General features: G+C 39.1%; 1 protein-coding gene across 2 annotated transcripts in view; it reads left to right on the top strand.

Annotated features, from left to right (window-relative positions):
• Positions 1 to 18,461, top strand: part of DIP2B (disco interacting protein 2 homolog B) — a 224,275-nt gene that overhangs the window by 175,186 nt on the left and 30,628 nt on the right. For both annotated transcript variants that reach the window (XM_049883095.1, XM_049883097.1), the window contains exons 13-23: positions 226 to 328; positions 1,508 to 1,572; positions 3,759 to 3,852; positions 4,328 to 4,447; positions 5,995 to 6,109; positions 7,267 to 7,406; positions 8,062 to 8,198; positions 9,990 to 10,070; positions 10,736 to 10,863; positions 12,640 to 12,754; positions 16,836 to 17,037. In XM_049883095.1, coding sequence (XP_049739052.1) covers positions 226 to 328; positions 1,508 to 1,572; positions 3,759 to 3,852; positions 4,328 to 4,447; positions 5,995 to 6,109; positions 7,267 to 7,406; positions 8,062 to 8,198; positions 9,990 to 10,070; positions 10,736 to 10,863; positions 12,640 to 12,754; positions 16,836 to 17,037 — 1,300 coding nt within the window. The remainder of the gene's footprint in view (positions 1 to 225; positions 329 to 1,507; positions 1,573 to 3,758; positions 3,853 to 4,327; positions 4,448 to 5,994; positions 6,110 to 7,266; positions 7,407 to 8,061; positions 8,199 to 9,989; positions 10,071 to 10,735; positions 10,864 to 12,639; positions 12,755 to 16,835; positions 17,038 to 18,461) is intronic.

Below are 18,461 nucleotides of genomic sequence, written 5' to 3' on the forward strand. Positions count from 1 at the left end.
TCTTTTTCACACATTTATTGAGCTTTGTCATTCCCCAGTCCTATCCTTGCATCACGAGTTGCATAGCCTGAAATATTCATATTAAAATGTTAAGTTCAGCCCATTATCTATCTTATCTAGATTTTATTTTTTGGATTCTTGTTATGTCATCTCTGAGTTACATTTAAAATAACCCATTTTATTGTGTTTCTTATGTTTTTGTTTTGTTTTGTTTTTTTCCCTTAGTATAAAACAAGCAAAGAAGGGAGTGTAATGGGAGTTACAGTGTCCCGGCTTGCAATGTTGTCTCACTGCCAAGCTCTGTCCCAGGCCTGCAATTATTCTGAAGGTCAGACTTTATCCCATGACTGCCCTCATTGTTTAGCTTCAGATGTATGTGGCTATGAGCAGAGTGCTCAGTGATTGGATTCCATTTAATGACCAAATTCAGAGTGAAATGTTCTAAGACACATTCTTGGCTTACTTTTGTTTTCTTCTTCTTTTTTTTTTTTTTTTTAACAAATATGCTGTAATGTAAAAGAACCAGAATTCTGGGCAAACCAAATATGTGAAGCATGACTTATAGAATACAGGAATAGAAAACCCTGATTAAAACCATGTGTTTATTAGCTGCAGAATGCCAGGTATCTCTGTCTTTCCGTGTGTCTAGAGCCCTAAGGCTCTACATTTGGAATTAGAGTCAAAGAAATTTAGTTACCAAGAAGCACACATTAAGGCACAAAAAAGTATTTTTATGGTTGATATATATTGTGTAATGACTAATTGCCTTAGAATGTTCTTTGCAATATTAATTTTTTTTAGTGTTTTATTTTCTTTTGTAAAATGAAACAAGTTAATACATGTCCATTACAGAGCAACATTCTTGTCTGGTTAAAAAACAATAATGGAAACAAATCAAAATACCCAACAATAGGGACTGATTACATTATAATATAGTCATGTAATGGATTCTGCTCTGAGACATTGAAAATCATGTCCTTGAATCTTAAGGATATGGGGAAATTGTTTCAGTGTATCATTTAAGTGGGGAAAAATTAGAAACAGCAATAAATACCAATTTTGTTTTGTTAAATATCTATATGTAAATATGCCTATAATTGTGTGTGTGTAGATACACATCTGTGTATTTACGTGCACACACAGAGAGCAGTTTTTTATTTTCTCTAGGAAGTATAATTTTTTACATGTATTTCTGAAATTTTCAAAATTTCTAAAGTAAACATGTGTTCCTTTCCTGATTAGGAAAAAATAATCCTCTCTCGGGAGACCGTGCCTAAGTCATAAGGATTTTCTAACTCATTGCCTATGCTGTGACCACATCACCCTGTGGTCACGCCCCCTCCCTGCCAGTTCCAGGGAACCATCCCACAATCAAAAGTCCTTGAGAGCTTTTCGTCATTTCTTCAGAAGCACCAAATCAGTTGTTATAGTAGGGACAAGTGACATCATTTTTCTACTTAACACTAATGATGATATCCTTGTGTTTTTCCTTTATTCTCTATTTTAGGGGAAACGGTAGTAAATGTTTTAGACTTCAAGAAGGATGCTGGTCTGTGGCATGGCATGTTTGCGGTAAGCAACTCAGAGTTAAGGCCTTAAATGTAAATTGTGCTTCAAATTAAGGTCACTATGCATTCTGTGTAGTTAGACCATCTCTCAGTGCTTGTTTGAAAGTGCCCAAAAGATTAGGAGTATTTTCCAGAGGAATCTGGTTTTATAATACAAGTGGTAATAAAAGAAAATAAGAGAGAGAGAGAACGTAATTCTGTTTTTTCTTCATTGTGTGTTTGGGCATACCTTTCATATGTGTGTAGGAGAAGTTAGGATCAAAAATTTTAAAAACTTCTATGATAGCCCAAAGTCTGAAAGATTCTGCAAATGGCTATATAATTTATTTAGGGTGAAAAGAAAGAAAAGCATGTTGGAGATTTACCTCTTTTCTGATGAAAGGGTTACATAAATATATTGAGAACTTGGCAACTGTGGCTAGTAATATCTAACCTTTCCATTGGACAAAAACGTACTGAATGACTGCCATACATAAGCTACATGCTGCTGCTAAAGACTAGGGTAACAAGGTAGACCAGGATATTTTCTGTAACAGGAACAGATAACATGCTGTGAGAATTAGAGACAAATGAGGCCCCTCCAGCTCAGGGCTTTCAGGCAGTTTTTATGGAGGAGGTGACAGTTGAGTTAGACTTTGAAACTGAGCAAGACTTAGCCATATAGAGATTTTGTGGGAGTGGAGGTAGAGGAGACATTTTAAGTGGGAAAAGCCACCATATGCATTGTGCCGATTAGGAGGAGAAAGAAAAGAAATAGAGAATCCTGGGGTTGAAAAGACCTTAGAGAGCATTTAGCCCGACTTCCTTACACATTGCAGGGGTCTGAGGAGGAGTAGGAAATGAAGCATGAAGGAAAAAGGGGATCGCCTGTCACTCAGGACCCCCCAATTAGTAAGAGCATTATTCCTTGAGTGTACCTATTTTTTAGCTCTTTTCTGAGCACTTCCTGTTTTCTTTTTTCATTTGAGGGTAGGGGTTTGCTTAAAACCCCTGGCAAGGAGTTAAGGGAAGTCTCCTCCTGTGAATACAAAGGGCAAGATAGGAACATGCGTGAAGATACTGCCAAATTGCCCTCCAACCCACTAAGTGCTTTCGTCATGCTCATGCTTGCCACATACCACAAAGTGTTGCAGGTGACAAAGCAAGAAATCAGAGTTTCCCTAAACGCCAAACATCAGCTTTTCCCTGAAATCCAAAAGTTTGTCACCATAACTAGAATCTTGGAAGCAGAGAGGAAGAGGTTTCTTTGGGCCATTTAGGTGGTGAGTGAGATGGCCAGTCTCAAGAGCAGGGCTTACTTACTCTGCCAGGCTAGGTCTCTTTAGGACAGGGGTCCCATTGATGTTTGGTGTGGGTGGCAGGAGAGACACCAAATTACATGATACCTCAGCTCACTCAGCTTTTTCTACCCAAACACCTAACAGGTCTGGGCAGGACCTCCTGTAGGGAACGGGGAAACTTTGATTTCTTGCTTTGTTGTATGCAGCCCTTTGTGGTATGTGGCAAGCATGAGCATGACGAAAGCACTTAGTGGGTTGGAGGGCAATTTGGCAGTATCTGTTAAAATTTAAGAAGTGTACAACCCGTGACTCAGCAGTACCGCTTTTCTGTATCAACTCCAGAGAAACACTTGCACTCATGCCCAGGGAAGTGAGTACAAAGATATTCATTGCAACATTGCTTGTAGTAGCAAAAAATCATCAACGACAGGGGAATGCCTAAATAAACTGCGGTATAAGCCGTACCATGAAATACTGTACAGCAGTACAGAAGAATTAGGAGTATCTGTGTACCAATGTGCATAGATTTAGCTCTAAAACAATTTGTTAAGTGAAAAAAAAAAAAGCAAGGTGCTGATATATGTATAGTATGATTCCTTTATGTTAAAAATACTTGATATTTCTGTTGGGGCAAATATATATCTAGATGCATAGAAAAAGGACTGGAAGGATACATACCAAATTCACAGCAGTGATTACCACTGGGTAAGAAGAAGCAAAGGAAGGAACTAGGTTTGGAGTTAGGTATTGAAAGTGACTTCAGCCTTATAGCTAATGTTTTGGATTTTTTTCAAAGAGAATGTATTTGATTATTATATAATTAAAATGATCAGTGAAGTGTCAATTCAGTTTTAAAATGCTAATAATGTGTTAGGTATTGATTGCTCTATTATCTTTCTTTGCTTTTCAGAATATAATGAATAAGATGCATACAATCAGTGTACCATACTCTGTTATGAAGACCTGTCCTCTCTCTTGGGTCCAGCGAGTACATACCCACAAAGGTAGTCACACATAGCATCTAAGCTTCAATTATGTGACCGCTTGAATTAAGATTTCGAGGATTTTCAGATCGCCCTTCTAGAGACACATGTCCGTGTCTGTGTTTAACACATTTTAGAGTTCAGTTACTGTAGAATTAGGTATGTTATATATGTTGATGTCCTTTCTTAAGAATTGAAGTGGATTCTCTTGAATCAGTGTTAGATTTATTGAGTGTTCTGATACTCAGAGTTTCTTTGCCTAGGATGCTGTAGCCTGGCTAGAAGTTGCGGCGAGCAAACAGTTGTGTGTGCAGTTGCCTAAATGTGGTGCTTTCTGCCTGTAAGCACCTGACACAATTTCTTTGAAATCATTTTATTTTCTCTGAGTGAAACCTGATACCTAAAATATGTAAACATAGCTTTAGTGCCGTACATTAATTACCTATCAGCTTTAGCGTGTGCATGTGTGTTAACTTTATTCCTTTTGCATTTGTAGCCAAAGTAGCATTAGTAAAATGCCGAGACTTGCACTGGGCTATGATGGCACATCGGGACCAACGAGATGTGAGCTTGAGTTCCCTCCGAATGTTAATCGTGACTGATGGGGCTAATCCCTGTGAGTGTTTCTAGCGTGCGGGTCTGGGAATATTCTTTCCTTTGGTTGTCTCCCCCCACCCCCCCTTCTGTACGCTTTTTAAAAAACATCTTTATTGAGATATAATTCACATACCCTAATATTCACCCAGGGCTCCCTGGGTGAATTAGGCTTTAAATGATTAAGCATTAGATACTAACTGAAAGGCTGGACTACTAACCGAAAGGCTGGACTACTAACCAAAAGGCTGACGATCTGAACCCACCTGGAGATGCCTCAGAAGTAAGACTTGGCAACATGTTTCCAAGAGGTCACAGCCTTGAAAATCCTATGGAGCAGTTCTACTCTGCATACGTGGGGTCACCAGGAGTCAGAATTGACTCAACTGCAACTAACAACAACAACATTCACCCATTTAAAGTGTACAGTTCAATGGTTTTAGTATATTCACAAAGTTATACAATCATCCCCATGATCTAAGTTTAGAACATTTTCATGGCCCCGAATAGAAACCCCATACCCATGAGCAGTCACTCTCCATTTCTCTCCCACTGTCCCCCAGCACTAGGCAACCACTAATCTACTTTCCGGCTCTCTAAATTTGCCTACTCTGGACATTTCACAGGAATGGAATCATATTTTGTGTCTGACTTCCTGCACTAAGCATAATGTTTTCAAGGTTCATCCATGTTGTAGCATATATTAGTACTTCATTCCTTTTTATTGCCAAATAAAATCCCGTTGTGTGGGTAGACCACATTTTATTTATTCATTCATCATGTGATGAATCTACAGACTTTTAAAATCACTCCTTCTTGCTCACTCATTTATATTGTTTTTCTCTCATGTAACTGTGGGTGTCCTTAAATAAGGGGAGCAATATGCCAGTGACTGGATGTAATCACGTACACTCCCCTAGCAGCAAATCAAAGGTGTGTGCGAAAGCTTTTAGAGACCTTACTGTGTTGCCTGCTCTTCCCCACAAGCACAGAGATGCCGAATTTGCCATGGTTTGAGCTTTATAACCTCAAAAACTTAATTTGTAGAATGAGTTAAAGTGCCAGGTACTATGCCGGTTTATCACAAATGGACTTTGATCATTAGTCACATTGATCATTCTGGTTTAAAATACAGACACGTGATCGGCCTCAATAAGAAAAAAGTCCTAGAGCACCACCTAGAAGAGTGTGGGACTAAGCCGACGTTGTGCCGCGTTGGCTGTACCCTTTACACTTCGCGGAGGGTTGCTAAATTATAAACTGGCTGCAAGTTGCCTGTAGCATTATCTCTGATACTGATTTGCAGGTTTGCTAAGAGCAGCCTCTTGTTTCAAGTTGTAACTTTAAATAGTCTCAGTAACTTTTCACAGGCTGAATGAGCATTAATTTGTCCTTGATATGCGTCAAAACATCTCCCGGGCACAGTAAAATGTTTGTGTGGAATTAATGATGTACAATGAGAGTGCTCATGAGAAACAAATGTGTCAGCTCCCCACTGTTTTTTACCAGTTTTCTGCAGTAATGAAATCACAGTTTCCGCTTTCACATTGATCTGTTCCAACTCCTTAGGGTCTGTGTCATCCTGTGATGCCTTCTTGAGTCTGTTCCAAAGCCATGGACTGAAACCTGAGGCCATCTGTCCATGTGCTACGTCGGCTGAAGCCATGACTGTAGCAATCCGCAGGTATTGTTCAGTGTCAGATGCTGTTGATGAATATTACAACGTGAAATGCAAATATTTACCAGGCGATGACAAGGGTGCTAACTAATTTTCTGCCTTATAAGCCTAAAAGTGAAAGTTACTTTGTAAAATAGTTCTAAGCATCTCATTTATTTTTCCCACTGTTGCCTTAAATGGTAACTGGTAAGCTGAACATTTACTGTAATTTTTCTCATCTCGTATTTCTGAATTAGTTCTTTTTCTGTGTTGTGGTGTTCTTCAGAATCCTTAGCGAGCATCTTAGACTAGAAATAGGCTGTTCTTGATTGTGTCTTAAGTAAGGAAAGTACATTTATAGTACACCCAAAACCAAGAGATTCTTTTTTTTTTTCAGCCATAAACTACTGTCTTTTGGAGATCCCCCTCCCTTTTCTTTTTTGCTGAAAATATACACAACAAAACAAACACTCATTCACCAGTTTTTATATGTGCAATTCAGTGAGGCAGGTTACATACTTCACATTGTGTCACCATTCAACTATCTCTACCCATGTTGTTTAACCACCACTAGCATAGGCTCTCTGCCCCGTGGAGTTCTCATCTTTTGTCAGTTTCATTTCATATAGATAATTCTTTAAAAGAACTCAATGCGCAAGGCAAACATTCCGTATTGAGTTAAGCTATTGTTTTGAATGAGTGTTTGTTTTGTTGTGTATATTAAAAAAAAGGATCTCCAAAAGACAGCATTTTATGATCTTAAAGAAAAAGAACAAACTTGTTTAGTTTAAAAATAACTTTGGGGGATAGTTTTGATTCAACATTTAAAAATTGTTTACAGGCAATAGATTTAGGGGTTCACTTGGTCTCAATGGATCCTGCAAGTCTGGTTTCTATGAGAAATTAAAGTTCTGGTCCACATTTCTTCTCCTTTTGATCAAGATCAATCTATTAGGCCAACACCAAGACATTCTTAACAACTGATTAAAATTTACTTTCTCCACCTAACAGAAAGTTGACCGTTCTTTACATATGTGAATTTGATTAATTTAGCATATTTTTGGTGGGTAAAATAGGGACTTTTTTGGTATCATAGCCAGAGGAAATTTTATTTTCCTACATATTCATATTCTTCTCTGATAACATTTAATTTGGCAAACTTGTTGGATTTATTTTCTTTCCAGGCCTGGAGTTCCAGGGGCCCCTTTGCCGGGAAGAGCCATTCTCTCAATGAATGGTTTGAGCTATGGGGTAATACGGGTAAATACTGAAGATAAAAATTCCGCACTGACAGTCCAGGATGTGGGACACGTAATGCCTGGTGGTGAGTTCTAAAGAGCACCATTTGGTTTTTTATAAAGATTTGTCATCAGAGATAGTACAGCCCAAGAAAATACGAGACCCAAAACCAGAAACCTACATTCAGTACTTAGTCACTTAATTTCTCAAAACCTCTCTAATAGGTACATGGTTATGCCTACCTTACCTTCCAGCAGTATTGTGTGGTTTTTTAATTGTGAACACTTCAAGTCTTCACCCAGGAAGCTCAGAACCAAGCGATACTAAAGTTATCTGGCTGTCACTGTAATTGCCAAGCCACTGGAACTGGCAGAAAGTTAAGAGTGCGCTGCTTCCATGAGTGTTAGAGCTTGAGCCACCGAGGGGAAAAGCCAAATTAACCCGTTTCAGTGGACTTTGCAGTTATTTTTAATATGTCGCAGTCTTTAAAGCTTTAGTCTGCACCTGTTGTATGTAAATTTGCTGAACTGTAAAAATTATTTGTTTATCATCAAGGATAAAGATTGAGGTTTCCAGATATACTTGTGTAGTTTTAGGTCTATTTTTAATATCCCTGTTCAGTATTCGTACTTACTACCACTCAATAAATGTGAAGCTTTCCTGGGTCCACAAAGGGGAAGCTGTTACTTTGCAAAGGTTTTCCTGAATCACCACCCCTGCACCGTGTTTTCCGGCATTAGGAATGATGTGCATCGTGAGGCCAGATGGACCTCCCCAACTCTGCAGAACAGATGAAATTGGAGAAATCTGTGTTAGCTCCAGGACAGGAGGCATGATGTACTTTGGGCTTGCTGGTGTGACAAAAAATACATTTGAGGTACATGATATTGCAGCTTTACAGGGAAAATGTTTGGTGTGGTCGGGGTGTCACCTGGCAGATCAGCTGGCTGATGGGAATAGCACAGTGCGGTGGTTGAGAGCATGCACTCTAGAGTTAGACTGCCTGAGATTGAATCCTGACTCTGCCACTCACTAGCTGACTTTGGGTGAGCTGCTTCACCTCTGTGCCCCGATTTCCTTATCCGTAAAATGAGAGTAATGATAGTACCTACCTCATACGATTGTTATGAGGATTAGATAAATTAATGTTTATAACCATGCTTAGGACAGTGACTGACGCACGGGAAATGCTAGCTCTGGTGGTGCAATGGTTAAGAGCTTGACTACTAACCAAAAGGTTGACGGTTTGAACTCACTCAGCAGTTCTGTAGGAGAAATGACTTGGCGATCTGCTCCCGTAAAGATTTCAGCCTAGGAAACCTATAGGGCAGTTCTACTTTGTCACATGGTGTCCCTATGAGTCGGAATCAACTCAGCAACACCCAATAACAACCAAAAAAAGCCATTGTCATGGAGTCAATTCCACCTCACAGCAACGAGTACCTGTTAAATAAAGGAATAGTAAGAGGCCTCACAAAGTGACATTCACTTTGGTGAATTTGCCATGGTTTGAGCTTTATAGCCTCAAAAACTTAATTTTGAGAACACAGTGAGAACGGATCCATCTGTCAAGAGTAGACGCAAGGTAACTAAGTTTATAAAGACTGATATAAACCAGAGTGCCAGCTTACTGATCAGAAATGAGGACCTGTCATGTCACAGGGGTCAGGTTGCTCACATTATTCATTTTTCATTCAGACAGATATTTACTGAGCACCTTCTATATGTCTGGCACTATTCTAGATACTTGGAATACATCAGGAAACAGAACAAAGCTTCTCAGCTTATATTCTGGTGGAACTAGCACATTGTAGATAGACTAGCACATTATTTTCCTGCAGACAGCTCTGCATGAGAAGCCAAATTGTAAAGAGAAGTTTGCCTGGAAATCAGAACAGGGTAATTAATTGTCTGTATCTCGTAATTGGAATTAACTTGCTTCAGGGTAACTTTTAGTGACCAGAGTGCTTCAGTATGGGCCGTGTCGCCTGTGCCAGTGCACAGGGCTTATATGAGCACTGCCAATTTTCAGTTCTTTGAAATTCCTTTTTCTATAATCTAGTGTTCTCAGTGTGGCAGGGTACATTCATCTATCATCCAATTTGTTGTAGAGTAGAACTGCTCCATAGGATTTTCTTGACTGTAACCTTTATGGAAGCAGTTCACCAGGCATTGTGGGCTCCATTTTTATAGCTGAAGAAACTGAGGCTCTGAGAAGTTCAGGACCTTGCCCACACTTACTGGTGAGTGGCAGAGCCAAAATCGAACTATGTCTGACTCCAGGGGCTATGCTGTACATCCGGCATGTGATGGTGTATAACAGAGCTGTTATATAAAATGAGCTATATAGGTTCTTGCTAACTTGGGAGGGTATCCAAGGTATGTGAAAAAGCAGGTTGCAAAACAGTGTGTATAGTGCAATCCCTTTTTTAAAACAAACTCTTAATATGTTAATGTGTTTAAAAAAAAGTTTGGGGAGATAAGCAACAAACTATAAATGTTTGCTCTCTCTTAAGGGGGTTGGATTACTGGATTCTGTATTCATATAATTTTTATTTTCAACATACGTGTATTACTGTTGTAATTTTTTTTAAAAAAAGACTTGAAAAATCAAATACTTTTTTAAGGAAAAAGTGATGGTTTTCACTTTTTTCCTGTTTTCTTTAAGGTGATTCCAGTGAATTCTGCAGGCGCTCCTGTTGGGGACGTGCCATTCATCCGGTCAGGATTGCTGGGGTTTGTCGGGCCGGTCAGTGATGCTTTCACGTTCATATTAATACAATGGATCCAAATATTTGGACTTTAATTCACAGAACAGAATAAATTCTTATTAGTCCAAGACTGTTACAGGGCCACTTAATCCATGTTTGAAACAATTTCCTATGAGAATGTCATGAAATGAGTTGATGTTTATTGCTTCTGTTATTCCAGTTCATTTTACCTCTTCAAACTAAGACATTTTTTATTTAAACTGTCTACAAAATCTTATCAGATGGAAGCAACATCACCTTTATAAGCCTGAAACAATCTTCCCAATCTTTTCCTAATTCCAGTATTAAATGAATTAACATTTTTCTCCTGTGTACCCACCCACTGAATAGGTACAGAAAATGAACTAATACGTAATAGCAGTTGGTAAAATAAACTATGCTTGAGTAGAATCCCTGGTTGTTTCTTATAAAATTCCTCCCTAAGAATAAATACGAATAAATTCCCTTCTTGTGTACAGTAAGATCCCCATTGATTGTAAGATATCTCCTGACTTCACAGATGTTGAGTTTTTAAACAATGTCTTAAGAATCCATACAATTGTGGTATTGTTTTCTTTCTTATATTTCTGATGAGATTTACTTCAAGCAGGAAGTAAAATGTCTTTTATCATGGAAATCAAGATAAATCATTGTTACCTTTCAGGGTAGCTTGGTGTTTGTGGTTGGAAAAATAGATGGATTACTGATGGTTAGTGGTCGAAGGCATAATGCCGATGACATTGTTGCTACTGGACTGGCTGTAGAATCAATAAAGACTGTTTATAGAGGAAGGTGAGTAGTACAAAGTTCAAGTGTTAGCACTTCTACTTAATTCTAAATATATCTTTATATTGTGCTTTGAGTTGTATTCTGCAGATTTTCTTTCTAAGTGATTAGATTATTTTTGGTTAAGCATATCAGAAGCCTGGCTTTGAATGTATATTTTAAGACAGCTGCTTCTTTGGCTATAATGAGAGGAATAAGACACTAATTTATAACTATGTCCTGTACTTCAGCTTTTAATTATTACTATTTGTTGAATCTTTAGGGCTGAAGAGAATTCTAAAACATGGAACTTCCTATATGCCTTCAATACAGAACTAATGCCATTTAGACTAATTTGAGATAGATGCTACTGTGTAGGAGTTTACATCTGAGAATTATTTCTTTAGCTCCCTTCTAAGCAAATTATTAGTACCCCATTTTTAACATGAAGTACTAATTTCAAATTCCATAGACAAAGTCAACTAGGTATTGGTTTTTCTTTGCTTATTACTACAAGAAGAGATACCTGCTACATATTTGAGTTGTTGATATCCTATTCAGTAGGTTACAATGATGGATAAATATCCTGAAAGCAACCTTGGTGTCCCTTTAATTTTTTAAGAATTAAGAAAAATCAGTGAAACCACAGGAAAACCTGTTCTTGAAATGCAGGGGTTTTTTCGTGGCTTTCTATGAGATATGAACTCCACGGGGCTCTAAACCATGACTGTCTTTGATCACAGTACTGTCCCTAGCACTCAGCACAGTGCCCAGCATATGGTTGGTGTTCAGTAATCTGTATGGATGGAAGGAAGGAAGGAGACAAGCGTACTGGCATATTCAACTCCCCAGTGACTTCTGTTCTTTCATACATTCGTTCAACAAATATATATTAGGTACCAACTATGTGCTGCTGTTCTAGATGCTCAAGATGCAATAGTGAGCAAAACAGGCCAATCTCTGCCCTTGTGAAGCTCACATTCTCATTGGGGGAAACAGACAGTAACCAAGTAAACAGGGAAATGGAAAACATGTGAGATGGTAATAAGTGCTATTAAAAAAAAAAAATAAAACATGGGGAGAATGGGGGTGTTGCTTGCTATTTTATATAAGGTGGTCTGGGGATGCCTCACTAGTAAGGGGACATTTGAGCGGAGACCTCACTCGGAACAGAATCCATACTCTTTCCCTTGGCCTACCAGGCCCGCGGTGATCTGCCCGTGCCTGTGTCTGACCTCTCCTTACCACTCTCTGCTTCACCACTTTGCTCCAGGCACACTGGCCTTCTTGCTGTTCCTCAAACCTGCCAAGCTCGTTCCTACCTCAGAACCTTTTCGCTTTCCGTTCCTTCTGCCCGGAAAACTCTTCCTCCAGATCTTCGCATGGCTCGCTTCCTCACCTCATTCAGGTCTCTGCTCCAGTGTCAGCTCCCCAGGAAGGCCTCCCTAGCCACCCTGCACACCACTCCACCCCTTGTCCTGCCTTAATTTTCTTCTAGTGCATTTTACAACATAACATCATCATTTATTTGTTTGTTCTGTCTCTCTAACGTGTAAGCTCCATGAAGACAAGGACTTTGTCTTATTTACCACTCTATCCCCAACATTCATGATAGTCGTGTTTTTAATGTATGTTTGATGAATGAATGAGTCCTCATTTTGATGGTAATGATTGTGGCATTTTCTAAGGGACTCGTTTCTGTGTAGTGTGGTGGGGTCGTCCCTTCTCTTTAACTCTAACTAAACAAGAAAATAGGACTAGGTTCTGAAGGGTGTCCTGATGTGTTTTATCTGTCTCTCTTAGAATTGCTGTGTTTTCTGTGTCTGTATTTTATGATGAGCGCATTGTGGTGGTTGCGGAACAAAGACCCGATGCGTCTGAGGAAGATAGTTTCCAGTGGATGAGCCGTGTGCTGCAGGTGAGCCATGCTGTGGAGTCTTTGTCAGGGCAGATTGGCTGTGTCATCAGAGATAGCAGCTCAGATATTCTGGGTTCTATTGACAAAATCAGGTACCAGGCGAGTTACAAATGAGATCTGATCCCAAGTCTGTCTTTAAGTTGAACTTGTAGGTAATTCGGAATAGGTCCGTGAGGTTCTTATTTAGCATCAGTTAGTCAGATGTTTGTCTTAGTATATATTTTACCTTTCTATGCGTATAAAACATTTAAGAAACATTTCCAAACCATGCAGTGGTTTCGTGAGTGTTACAAAGTAGTACGTGTGTTCGTTACTACAAACCATTGTATTTAACTCAATTTTTTTTAATAGGTAAGTACAAGTTGTCCGTAAGTTGGACATACATAATCCAGGAACTGCCTGTAGTTAACACCATCTCTGTTTGTGGCTCACTTAGCGTATTTCTGCTCAAGTTGCCAAGAACAATTGAATAGACTTGCCTCAGCAAATGCTTTCACTTTTTTTGTGTGCCTTTTTGCGTTTACTAAGGCGCCCTGGTGGCACAGTGGTTAAAGCACTCAGCTGCTAACTGAAAAGTCAGCAGATCAAAACCATCAGCCGCTCCACAGGAGAAAGATGTGGCAGTCTGCTTCCTTAAAGATTTACAGCCTTGGAAACCCTATGAGGCAGTTCTAATCTGTCCTGTAGGGTCGCTATGAGTCAGAATCGACTCAGCAGCAACGGGTTTGGTTTTGGGTTTTTTTTTTTTAATGTGTTTACTATCCGTACAAGTTTTAACTGTCCATATGTGGAAAATGGAAACCCTGGTGGTGTAGTGGTTAAGAGTTATGGCTGCTAACCAAAAGTTCAGCAGTTCAAATCCACCAGGCATTCCTTGGAAGCTCTATGGGACAGTTCTGCTCTGTCCTGTAGGGTTGCTATGAGTCAGAATCGACTCGATGGCAGTGGGTTTGGTTTTGGTTTTATGTGGAACATATCTTTGGCAGTAATCAACAGTTAGAATTTTACCACATACCGTAAGTGGTGTCCAGAGAGTAAAGGAGCCAGAAAAGTATAAGGTGTTGTTCTGACTCTGAAGGAGCTTTACAGTGTAGCTGGAAGAGACACTAGGTGAGATAAACCATTAGGGAAGGCACAAGATTTGGGTTCATTATAAGGGGTACATTTCTAGTGGGGAGGCAGGCTAGAATGATGAAAAGAGCCCAGTGGTCACGTAGAATCACAGAGATCTGACTTTGACTGTCAGCTCCACCCCATAGCAGATACGTGCCCTGAGGCAAGTTACTTAAAAATCACCGAGTTTACTTCCTAACTTGTAAAGTGGAGATGGGAATCCTTGGGTGCCCTAATTGGATAAGCGCTTGACTACTAACTGAAATATTGGCAGTTTGAACCTGCCCAGAGGCATATCAGAAGAGAAGGCCTGGGAATCTACTTCCTAAAGGTCACAGCCTTGAAAACCCTATCAGGTGCAGCTCTTCCCTGCACGCCATGACTCAGAATCGACTGGATGGCAACTGTTTTATTTTTTCTTAAAGTGCAGATAAAATCATCTTATCCTACAGAGCTGTTGGAGGAATTAAATGAGATAATTATTTGAAGTATATAATGTGTGTACCCAGTAAATGATGATGGTGATTACTTTTAACATCAAAAATAGTCATCAGTGTAATCTCCAGTAAGATTAGAGAGGCCTGCTTTGTATTAAATAGCATCCCCCTTCACTCTGTGTTTTCTTTATTTTGCATTTCTCACCATATCTGTTTATATTTATTAATTGTTCTCTCCATTTACTTAATATAAGCCCCGTGAGGACCAAGGCTTTATCTCTCTTGTTGACTGCTCAGTCCGCAGAGCCTGGGAGCTCTGCTAGCACATGGTCATAGTGGGCTCAGTAGATACTTGGTGGGTAGGTGGCTGGTGCCAAAGCACGAACTGTCCTTGGCGTAGCAGCTCCCCGTTATTGGAAGTGTTCCCTGTGTCTGTAACTTTTCAGCCTGGGCATTTGGATTTATGAACTAGTCGGTAGCAGCATTGTAGAAATGATGCAAACATAAGATGAGTGATGGGTTTAGATGACTTTTAATATTTATTCGTCGCCCGAGAATCTGTGATTCTGAGTTAGCAGCTGGTGTAGTATATGCTATTTATAGTAGAATAAAAAGACCATGAAGAAGGTGGGACTGGGATGATCTCTGAAATATAGCTAAGATTTGGACTTATACAGAGAATATTTTCATGCCATTCATATTTCCAAACAAAGAAAAAACCTTTTTATTTCATTTAGAATGAACTGTGGGGCATAATGGTAGAATCTTGCGATGAATTACACATTTTTTCCTTTTGCAGGAAACTGTATATCTGAAATGCCCCAAGTTAACTTGTTGCTTTTCCTTGGAAAAGAACTATAGGAATTAAATGCAGTGCTAACCTTCCAATCCAAATTCTTGTCATTTTCGGTCTGATCTGGGCATGAAATAAGAGCGTATCGCTTTCCCAGTCTGTAATGTCTCAGCTTGGGGCACTGGGATCGATAGTAGAGCAGTAAAGTACACCGTATGTTCTGGTGGGTTGTAGCCCAGAGGTTGTTTAATTCCGGGTCTGTGTGTAATGTCAACTAAACACCTAACTCAGCACCTTCTAAGGAAAGGTGGTTAAGAGAGGACTTAGCAAATACTGTGTTTTCAGTGGGAAATCCAGACCACATGTAGTACCTTTGCTAACTTTCTGTATTCTAAATACCAGAAGCTTAGAAACTGCCAGACTTTTCATTTCCCAGCCATCTCTGCAGGTTAGTAGAATAAGGAATATGATTTTTAAGCTTATTTGATTGCCTTTTTAGCTTGTTTTAGTAAAAGGCCTTGTCTGTCTCTTAGGATTGTTAGTCCATTCTCCTAAGATTATATCTCCTTTTCAGGAAGACTTACAGGTAATACAGTAGAATCCTCTTAAGTGATATATTTGAAACTGGTATTAATAGTTGGCCAGTTTATTTAAAGAGGTGGTTGAAACAGCGAATCAGAAAAATGAAAAACTCTTCAAATATTACATTTTAACATGTAACCTAAAAATGTACGTTCATTTGATGTAAAGCATTTTCTGTATGAGGATGTAGATTTTACTTCCAAGTCAACTTCTATAAATCACATCCAAACACATAAACTGGGAAACATGTTTGAAAAGTGACTTGATTACCTTTTACAATCCTCTTGTCCATACCGATTAACGGTGGAGGTTTTTTTTTTTTTCTTTTTTTTAAAGAAACTCACCTTTAATGAGTCTTTACCTAGCATAATTCTTTGTCTTTTTGTACTCATGTTTTATCAGTTGACATAATATTTAATTGTTACATAAACACAATAACAAGAACAGTTGGCATAGCAGGTATAGAAAGACAGTGGACTCTTAGCATACAGTTACATGGCCGGAGTGGGGGGACACTGAGGCTAGCTTGTGGCCCCAGTGTTCAGTGTGATGGGATCACCCTGGTGTTTCGCAAAGGGGATTCATGGTAACATCACTTAACTGGGGGCCTATTTAGCAAGCTTCTGTTGTATTATTAACAAAAATACATAGCGTCTATTTAATTGAGCTATTTTGGACAGCTAAAAGATTAAAAGAACTGAAACAAATTTTTAGACTCTTGACATTATCACTGGGAGAACATGTTGAAACTTGCAAATCAGTATCTACCTCTGTCCATTTACCCTATATTTTGCCACTCTTCTGTTAGTCTCTGCCATAGCTAAAAGGAAGGATTAGGTACCTTTAGATGTATGGGATCTTTTCTTTTCTCTTTTTAATTATTTTTTTTTTTATTGCAATGAAAATATACATACCAAAACATTTCACCAGTTCAACATTTCTACATGTAAAATTCAGTGACATTGATTACATTCTTCATACCGTGCAACCATTATCACTATGTGTTTCCAAATTATCCCACCATATATGGGATCTTAATAATTGACCAGATTCTACACCTAGAATGGATAGAGAAAGAAAAATACTGGAGTAGTATAATGGACGTCAAAGGTGGTAAAATTAACCTCCTTGAATATTTTTCTTTGTATTTTTCTAGGCAATTGACAGCATTCATCAAGTGGGAGTTTATTGTCTTGCTCTGGTGCCTGCCAATACACTGCCAAAAACTCCACTCGGAGGGATCCATTTATCTCAGACGAAACAGCTCTTTCTGGAGGGGTCTCTGCATCCTTGCAATATCCTCATGTGCCCACATACATGTGTGACCAATCTGCCAAAGCCCCGGCAGAAGCAACCAGGTAATACATCAAAACTGTAACTTCAAGAAACTGACTTCTCTGAGTTTGATTCTTTCTCTAGAATTTGACTTTACAGAGGCTAAGTAACACAAGAAATAGCATCAGCTAACCAGAAGCAGGAAGAATTGAGAATAGGCTTTTTTGAGTTTACTACTACCTTCTTCTGAGTAATTCTCAGTAGTATGCATGCCTCCTTTTCTCGTGGATGTAAAGTATGGGGCCAAGATAATCAGAATCCCACTGTGCAGCTAGAATGCAACAAGCCCTGTAAGGGAAGGTTCTGATAACACTAAGACTAGCATTTCTTGAGTACTTACTAAGTGCCAGACACTAGCTAAGCACTTCACATATGTGATCCTAAAACTACTTTCAGATGCAGAACGTAAAATCAGAAAAGTTAAATATCATGCCCAAAGAAATACAGTTAGTTAGTGGCAGAGCTGAGATTGATACTAATTCTGACGCCGAAATCCACACGCTGAATCACTGCGCTGTACGGCCTTTCTGTTGGGAGTCTTTTACCTAGAGCCACCCCTCCTTCCTTTTTAGCTTTAGGGGTCTAAAATTTGGATCTGTGGCTCTGGGGAGCAAGACACTTAATTCAAAAACATTCTGGATCATAAGCGCAAGATGAACAGTGTGCTTCACATTTGCCATATACCTATGAGTTCAAAATGCAGCTGAGAGTATATGAATTGCCATGTGGGGAAAAAAAAAAAGCCAACTCTATACTTTTTGCCTAATTTCTGAGCAGGCCTAGGTTACAGGGCTGAGTAGGAGGCTAAGGTAAGGAATAATTACTTGATGATCAGTCATGTTAAAATGTCTGTTAAATCCCACATGGAATTGTCAAGTTTTAATGATGCTTTTTCATTTTCATTGTAAAGTTAAATATCATGAGAGGCTTCTAGTCTTGTGTATTCCTGAAAACACATGAAAGCCAAAATCCGCACCCCTCTTCCCCCGGTATACCTCAGCCTCCAAACATGTTGAGAAAAGGAGATGAAAATGGGATGACCACACGGGAAGAGGGGATGTGGCATTTCATTATATTTCTGTAAGACAACTTTTGCTGAAAGGTAAACATATCGTACAATAATAAAACCTAAAAGAAAGCCTCTAACTCTAGGACTTTTTATCAGGATATTAAAATGTTAATATAATCTGCTCTGCAGTAGTTACTGTGATTGTCCAGGTGACTGAAGATCATATCACAGTTGTTTATCTAGATGTTATGGTCAGCTAACCTTATCTGAGTATCACTGTGTATTGAGCTTATGTATGTTTGATATTTATCAGTTTCTGCTAGTAGAAATAAGAGTTTAGGGAGGCTAATCTTCTTCTTCTAGCCAAAACTAAACCTGTTGCTGTCGAGTCGATTCTGACTCATAGCGACCCTATAGGACAGAGTAGAACTGCCCCGT

This window comes from Elephas maximus, chromosome 4 (assembly GCF_024166365.1).
Source record: "Elephas maximus indicus isolate mEleMax1 chromosome 4, mEleMax1 primary haplotype, whole genome shotgun sequence".
Taxonomy (NCBI): Eukaryota; Metazoa; Chordata; class Mammalia; order Proboscidea; family Elephantidae; genus Elephas; species Elephas maximus.